Source organism: Lycium ferocissimum, chromosome 6 (assembly GCF_029784015.1).
Source record: "Lycium ferocissimum isolate CSIRO_LF1 chromosome 6, AGI_CSIRO_Lferr_CH_V1, whole genome shotgun sequence".
Classification (NCBI taxonomy): Eukaryota; Viridiplantae; Streptophyta; class Magnoliopsida; order Solanales; family Solanaceae; genus Lycium; species Lycium ferocissimum.
Genome location: NC_081347.1, coordinates 65,514,959 through 65,523,658, shown reverse-complemented (window position 1 = coordinate 65,523,658; position 8,700 = coordinate 65,514,959). Strand labels below are relative to the sequence as shown.

At 35.3% G+C, this 8,700-nt stretch overlaps 1 protein-coding gene across 1 annotated transcript; it reads left to right on the top strand.

The window, feature by feature from the left end:
* Window positions 1-430: 430 nt before the first annotated feature.
* On the top strand, window positions 431-7,326 carry LOC132060072 (inactive leucine-rich repeat receptor-like serine/threonine-protein kinase At1g60630). Its single transcript, XM_059452941.1, has 3 exons — window positions 431-2,347; window positions 2,805-3,188; window positions 6,340-7,326. The coding sequence occupies exons 1-3, from the start codon at window positions 1,423-1,425 to the stop codon at window positions 6,996-6,998; spliced, it is 1,968 nt and encodes a 655-aa protein (XP_059308924.1). The 5' UTR covers window positions 431-1,422; the 3' UTR covers window positions 6,999-7,326.
* The last annotated feature ends 1,374 nt before the right edge of the window (window positions 7,327-8,700 follow it).

Sequence of the window (8,700 nt, the reverse complement as noted above, 5' to 3'; positions counted from 1 at the left end):
ATAAACGTTACTAGTAGGTCAATGTTGGAAAGAAAAGAACTTTTTTTAAACTTTTTTTATGATAAATAAACTGCCCGTGTCACCAAACATGAATGCATTAATTACAATCTACCATTGCCTTCAATTCCTTCACCTATTTCTTGTCTTGAAAGTGACCTCATTTTCATCTCAGCCAAAAATCCCACCTATCCTAACTCTCTTTTTTCTGTACCTTTTTGTTTCTACAGTTTTCTCTTCCTTGTATATATTATAAAGAATGATAACCAATGTAACATAACATGGTTGCAGACCAAATTGCAAAAAAATATTCTAGAAAAAACTTGTTTTTGAATTGTTTGGTTGGTGGTTATTGGATCCAATGCCTCTATATAAATGTTTTTAGTAGTCCAATGTGTGTTTTCTTTTAAAAATTCAGCAAATTTTTTTTTTTTTTTTAATAGATACTCAAATCATTGTGAAGCATTTTTGGGTGTCTCTGCAAACTCTGAGTTTTGTCACGTGATGTTAAAGCCATGTGTCCTTTAAAGTTTTACCAAGCCAAATAAAGTTCAAGAGTTGAAAACCCCAAGTCTAAAAATTAATCCTTTACACTATTAATCCATTCATCTCTTTGTTTTTGGGTTATTCATTAATAGTGAAAGTACAGTAAAGTGACAAAGTGTAAAATGGTCAAGCATTGTGGATTTTGTTTTGTTCTGTTTTGATTTATAGCTTTTGTGGTCAAAGCTATTGTCATTTGATGATAATGACATTAATTGGCGCCTTGTGTTACATTTCTTCAATACATTCTTTGAAAGCAGTAGATCTGAAGATTCTGGTTTTGATAGTGATCTTGTTAAACCTCTACAGACAGAAAGGAAATTTTCTTTTGGATCTTTCACTCTTCAAGATTCTAACCAAATAAAAAAGACCCTTTACCTTTTTTGTCCTATGAAAAAAAAAAAAAAAACAAATCAAAAATTCCATTCTATACTCTCCATTTTCAAGTTTCCAGTTTCCTTTCATCAATTGTGTGACACCCCAAATCAAGAAACCATTTTTACTCTTCATTTTGAGCTTTCTAGTTCCATTTCATCAATTGTGTGACACCCAAATCAAGAACCCATTTTTGCTGTTCATTTTGAGCTTTCTAGTGTTCCCATTCATCAATTGTGTGACACCCAAATCAAGAACTCATTTTTACTCTTCATTTTGGACTTTCTAAGCTCCCATTTGTGTGACAACCAAATCAAGAATCCATTTTTGCTCTTCATTTTGCACTTTCTAGTTCCATTCATCAATTGTGTGACACCCAAAAATCAAGAATCCATTTTTTTTTTTGCTTTCCATTAGCTCCCTTTAGTGTAAAGACTCCATTTTTACTCTCTAGTTCATCATTTCAGTATCCAAATGTCAAAAATCAAGAACCCATTTTAGTGTTCAATGGAAATCAAGAACCCATTTTTGTTCTTTTTTATTTTCTCAATATTTTCTATTATTTTCCCCCTAATTAAATCAAGTGATGTTGAAGCTCTTTTAGCATTGAAAGCAACAATAGACCCTTCAAATTTTCTTGATTGGAAAAAAGAAATTGATTTATGCAATTGGCAAGGTGTAAAACAATGCAAAAAAACAAGAGTTACAAAGCTTGTTGTTGAAAATCTCAACTTAAATGGTTCATTAGACCAAATTGCCCTCAATCAATTAGATCAATTACGTGTTTTATCCTTCAAAAACAACTCAATTTCAGGTCAAATCCCTAATCTTACCGGTCTTTTTAACTTAAAATCACTTTTTTTAAACAAAAATAACTTTTCAGGCAAGTTTCCGGTGAGTGTCACCGGACTTCACCGTATTAAAGTCATAAATCTCGCCGGAAATAAACTTTCCGGCGAGATTCCGGTGACATTAACAAAGTTATCCAGGTTATATATGCTTTATATTGAAAACAATGAGTTTACAGGTGAATTACCTTCATTAAATCAACCTAGTTTGAAGTTCTTGAATGTGTCGAATAATCGATTTTCGGGTGAAATTCCAGTTACTCTTACTAGGTTTAATGAATCATGTTTTGCTGGAAATGTGAACTTGTGTGGAGGGAAATTACATCTTTGTCCTTCAACTAGTCCATCGTATTCGGTTAGTCCTGAAAATGTATCTCATCATGATAAAAGAAGGAAAAAGCTGATCATTGTTATCGTCGTCTCGGTTGTTGTTGGAGTGTTATTGCTTGGTGTTTTGGTGGCGGTTTGCATAGCGTGTGTGAGGAGAAGAAGACGATCCAAAGATGGAAAAAGCAAAGGAGTTGAAGCTGTTGGTGGCAGTGGTGGTGGAGGAGAAGAGGGGACAAGTGGCGGAGGCAATGGAGGTAATGTTCGAAAAAATAATTCAAAGTTGTGGTACAGCAAAATTGGTTAGGATTTGTTATTTTAATTCATGTCTAGTTAGGATGGATTTATGGTCAAATTTATGCAGCTTTTGAAAATTATTACGCCACGTAGCCCAATATCCAATATTATACACATTATACATAATGTATCAACCTTGTATAAAATGTATAATAGTGTATGAAAGGTGTTTATACATAAATATGAGCTGAGTCGGGTAATAAACTTAAAGTATGGACTACGTGGAGTAAATATTTTCAAAAATAGATATAGGGCGTGATGTTCACAATTTATATATAGGAATAGGTTTTCCTGGTTTGGGTTAAAGTAGGTTTCCTACTATTATAAATAGGAGTGTTGCTTGCTATTTTCTTAATGTGGAAATTGTAGAGATTCATAGGGATTAATTAGTATATAAATAAAATATTTTTCCTTCAGGTAATAATGGTGGAAAAGAAGGGGCGTTTACATGGGATCAACAAGGAAGTGAAGGACTAGGGACATTGGTGTTCTGTGGACCAGGGGATCAACAAATGAATTACAGTTTGGAGGATTTGTTGAAGGCATCAGCAGAGACATTAGGGAGGGGTATAATGGGAAGTACATACAAAGCCGTGATGGAATCCGGCTACATTGTGACGGTGAAGCGGCTGAGGGATTCGAGGTTCCCGAGTTTAGAAGAATTCCGGCGACACGTGGAGATTATTGGTAGGCTAAGACATCCTAATTTGGTCCCACTCCGAGCATACTTTCAAGCTAAGGAAGAACGTTTGCTCGTTTATGATTATTTCCCTAATGGCAGCCTCTTCTCCCTCATTCATGGTACGCATTCCGTAGTTCATTTATTTATTTATAGTATGATTTGCTTTTATCCGTTATATTAGAGTGAACTCGTGAATAGTGAAAGGAAGAAAAGATGGGGATAGTTGAGCTAGTGAATAGTGAAAGGAAGAACAAAGGGGGATAGTTGAGCTTGTGAGTAGTGAAAGGAAGAAAAAACAGTAAAAGATTTGGTGGGACGAACTGGCATTTGAGTGGTATAAGTTGGAATTAAAATAAGGGGAAATAACTTATTTACGTCTTGTATATGCGTCAAATCAATAGATGCATTACATGTGTTTTTTTTTTTTTTTTTTACCAAAAATAGTTATTGCTTAAGCATAAGGCTTAAATATAGTTAATTAATGCCTATTGCCTAGTGCTCCTCTCTTAAGGTTAATATTTTTTTCCGTGAGATCACTAGGTTATAACTCAATATCAAAGAGTCGATTCCTTTAATGACATGACCTTTTCTTTTTTAGAATTCAAATTGTGACCTCTTTACCGCGTGGCTGTTTTGTGGAACATTGAAGGACAATAGTGGTTGAGAAAGAAAGGACTTTAGTGGCCTTTATTTTCCTTTTTTTTTTTTTTGTGGTTATCTTTGTGTACTTTGCATATTTTCCTTCAATTGTTTTTTTTTTTTTTTTTTTTTTTAAAATATGTTTCTTTGATCCTCCCTTTTTTGTGTCCCGTTTATTTTTTGTTTTTATGTTAATTTTGAATTTTCTCCATATAATTTGGTTGGTAGTGCATCACTTTCTGGTTTCTCCTGTGGATTTTGAGTGGTAATGGTGGGGAAGAGAGGGCCAACAAAGGAAGCGTGTAGGAGCCAACAAACTTAGACAAAAAAAAAAAAAGAGAGGTAAGCATTAGGAATAGAGTGAGCTGCCCAAATGAGGACAAATATGTAAATCGCAAAGAAAGTCCCAATCTTAATTTGGTATACTGATAAGGGGATTGTAGAAAAAAATATTTTTTAAAAATTATTGAGTAAGTTAAAAAAAGCACAAAAGTTAAATAACAAAACTCTTCTAAATTTTGGAGCTAGCGATGGCATTTTATGTATGAAAAAAGAGGAAACAGAACAAAAGGGGAGCATAGTTATCTGCCTTTTTTTGGAATCTTACATCGGGGGGGACAGAAGAAGATTATTTCTTTCTAATGGATTGCGAAAAAGATGCCTGAGAAGAGGAAACTCAAATTGGGGAACAAAACAATGACGTCACTGCTTCACTTGTTTATTTTGGCCTTGTCTGTTAAATATTGCATAGAGCCAAATAGTTGTCCACAACATATGGAGATAACACATGCTACTTCATAATTAGAAAGATGAAATCATAGTTTTCTGCAATAATTTGAGTATAAGGTAGATCAGCATAGCTGCTTGGTCTTTAGAGTTCCGAATGAAAAAACCAAAATGACCATGCGTATTGCTCGAATTTGCTTATGTAAGAGCTTCTTTTCTTTTGCTGATTTCATGACTTGTATGGTAAGCTATTGATTGCTAAATTGACCATTGGTCCAAAGAGACCTGAAAAAAGAAACCATTTTCTCCGGATTCATAAAAAAAGAAACATACACACACACACAAAAAGAAAAATAGATCATAAACATGTGCATACATGCCTGTATGTATACACACCACATGGATGCATACATATATAAATGTATGTATTATTTTTGACAATGATAAACATGTATATATCCCTCTTTCCCTCTCTCTATGTGTGTGTGTTTATGTATGTGTATTCGTAATGTACATACCTATGTTATGTATATAAATAAGTATCAGCTAAAAGTTGTCAAAACCCTTGCTTTTTCTGGCCATTACCTTTTCAAAACATGATGGTTATATTATTTGTCCTTGTTTGAAGACATTACCGTGGTATCTTTTGAAATTTCTGAGTCCTCTCTGCAACTTTCATGGGCTTCTAATTACAAACTTGTGGTTTCTCTAAGATAACTATGCAGAATATTTTATAATTCTCTCTTTTCTTGTTTCTTTCTTGGTAAGGGTCTGATGATGTGGCACTTCATTAAAAAAAAAAAAAAATTAAGGATCTGTTGGTATCTTTAAATTCCAGAAAAGTAGATATTCATTGTCCTGTCATCTTTCCTTTGAGAAGTTGATCGGTAGTTTGCCACTGTGGAAAAGTAATCTTTATAGATCATTTGACCTTTGAACTGTAATGTTAGATCATTTGACCTTTGAACTGTAATGTTTAAGATGTGATATTTTCTCTTTTAGAAAAGAAAAATAAAAAGAAAAACAGAAATTTTCTGACAATAATTAGTCATTAACAAACACTGCTATTTAGCTTTTAACATCTGCTCACTATCTCTTGATCTCGTATGATAGTTTGTGATGTCCTAAAGTTGATTTGTACCAAGTAAACTGGAGTCGCACCTATGTTGTAATCCAGAGCATGTCCAATGTAATATTTAATCTTCTTCAATTAGGGAAACTAGAAAGCAATACACCAGTGACAAGAGCAAAAAAGTTAGTCTATATCATATCAACTATTGCCAATCGACATGCTGTACACCAGGATCACTACCTGTAGTAGTACTTTAGAGTGGAATAGCAAGTTGTGTAATAATCAATAATAAGGTAGTATAGATGCTAGTTTCTTCTTCCAAGTAAAGTTGCGGCGATGCAGTGAAAGCATTAGTGAGTTTATTTTATAACCGTGGTGTCCGGGCTAGGTTGTGCACAGCTCGACTAATCCCACGAGACACCTGCATTGAAAGTGAGTTGATATGTGAGGCCATTAGACCATTTCAGGCACGGAATCACTTAAGGTGGAGGCACAGAGCTAAAGGCATACCATAGTTTTTTGGAACAAAAAGAACGTGGAAGGTGCTTTATGCCCTCTAGCAATTATATACTCCGTATGCAAGTACCACCTCAAATAGTGTGTTTCCTTTCATTTAGTATTATCTTGTTACTATTTGTGTTAAGACCTCATGTGAAGCTTTAATATGTCGGGTTTCTATAGTCATGCTTGAAATTTTAGGGTTTTGATTTTTTAAGATTATTACAGACGGGGTGGCACTTGTTTTCATGTATTTTAGGGAACCAATTTGTTTTTAATTCAAATAATGCGCCAGACGATAACTATGTATATTTACGATGTGCTAACTTTTTCAGGAACAAGGGCTAATAGTGGTTCAAAGCCTCTTCACTGGACCTCCTGTCTCAAAATTGCAGAGGATGTGGCTACTGGATTGCTTCATATCCATCAGAACCCTGGTCTGACTCATGGAAACTTGAAATCATCAAATGTACTCTTGGGGTCCGATTTTGAATCGTGCCTCACTGATTATGGCCTCATGCCATTTAGGAATCCGGATTCTCCAGAGGAATCCGGTGCTTCTTCCCTCTTCTATAAAGCTCCCGAGTGTCGCGACATTCGAAGGCCACTAACCCATCAGGCCGATGTCTATAGCTTTGGCGTCCTTCTGTTGGAGCTCCTCACGGGGAAGACTCCTTTCCAAGATCTTGTTCAAGAACATGGATCAGATATACCAAGGTGGGTGAGATCTGTTAGAGAAGAAGAAACTGAATCGGGTGATGAACCTGCCTCTAGTAATGAAGCCTCAGAAGAGAAACTTGGCGCTCTCTTAAACGCAGCAATGGCTTGTGTTTCACTTGTACCCGAGAATCGACCTACAATGAAGGATGTTTTGAGGATGATTCGGGATGCTAGAGCAGAAGCTCAAGGGTCTTCGAATAGCAGTGACCATTCACCGGGAAGATGGTCAGATACTGTCCAAAGCTTGCCAAGAGATGAACATTTGAGCATATGAGTTGTAGTATACTTTGGAGGCTCCAAATAACGTCGATGAATTTGAGTTCTCAGGGATTTGTTGATTCAGCTCTTGTAAAGACTAAGGGCTTTCTACTTTTCTTGTTTTTTTCTAGGTTTAGCTGCTTGTATCTAGGAGATTTGCTTTTATGTATACCACTTCATTGACATTCACCAGTTTATGATCCATTCCTGATTCAAAAGTTTGTTGACCGCATGTTTTTTGAGGATGTAATTGTAATTGAGGTCCCAGCTCTTTTCTTTTTAGCAAAATTTCTTGTTTGTATCCAACTTCATGTTTTCATTCAAGATTCTCCCTCTTCAGGAAATGGTTGATAAAATAGTCTTTATGCTGCATGAAAAAGGTACACTCTGCCCAGGCCAGCTCTGGTCTAGTGGGAAAAACGTAACACATCATGTGTGAATTAGGCGCATGCTACCTATTCAAACTTCGCCCTAGACAAAAACATGATAGGATAAAAGGACAGACCAATTATTTTATTGGTCCTGGGGAATTTCTTTGTTGCAAAAAAGGAAATAAAAAAGGAGAAATCTTGGGTGGAGCGAGTACAGAGATGATTAAAAAGACTAGTTGGAGTGTGAAGAACTTCAAATTCCAATCACCTTTTGACTACCAGCATCCAATTTAAGCAATTTAAGCCTTTCATACCTTATTTTAACTATGTGAAAATAAAAAGCGGCACATTGACTTTATATCCTACATTCACATTATTGCTAAGTCATGCCTCGTGCTGTGGTACATAGGTTTATAATCACTGCTTAGATTTAATCATGAACGAGTAACGCTGGAAAATAAGACAACAATTAATGCAATTGAATATTGATGATATTTTAGGTGTTTTATAATGTTTAGTAATTTTCTAGTTGTTTTTTAAGATAATTGGTGTTTGATCGCTAACTCTGTCCACTACAGTTTCCATTATACCCTGCTATCTCCTGGTTGGCGCGCATCTCCGGATGTTGACCAAAGTTTCCGCTATTCCACGGGGTACTTGCTATCTCCCCGCTTGCGCGCATCTTGGAATACTTGCTACCTCATACTAGCACAGATAGCAAATAACTTTGTCCACCAATGTTTCGACTAATTCCACAGAGTAAATGCTATCTCCCACCAGCATAGATATCAAGTAACTCTATCCACCAAAACTTGACCAGAAAGAAATGACTGATGTTTTTTATCTGAGACGTCATGATTTTCAACCTACTTCATTAACCATTAATCACACTATATGCAATAATTTTCTAGTTGTTTGAATGTGCTGGTAGTTGCAACTTACTAGTCAAGAATACCACAAAGAGGTGGAGAAATTTGATGCAAGAGTAACATGTGGTAGGTTTCAAATGTGTGTGTAAGAGACAGAGGATCTCGATTTATTCACATTATAGTAGACCATTTTCGGTTTTCTTGACGCTTTCTAGTTCCTGTTTCCTACACAGCTACACTTAAATTGAATGCCACAAACTGTGTGGGCGTTTGGCCATAAAAATTATTCATTTTTTTCCGGAGTTGTATTAAATATAAAAACAAAGAAAAACTTATTTTTAATTTTTTTTTTTTTTACACTACATTTCACCAAAAACTACAATTTCAAAAACTATGGCCAAACACAACTCCAACTCCAACTTCAAAAATTCCAAAAAAAGTGAAAAAGTTTTTGGTATTTATGGCCAAACGGCACAAC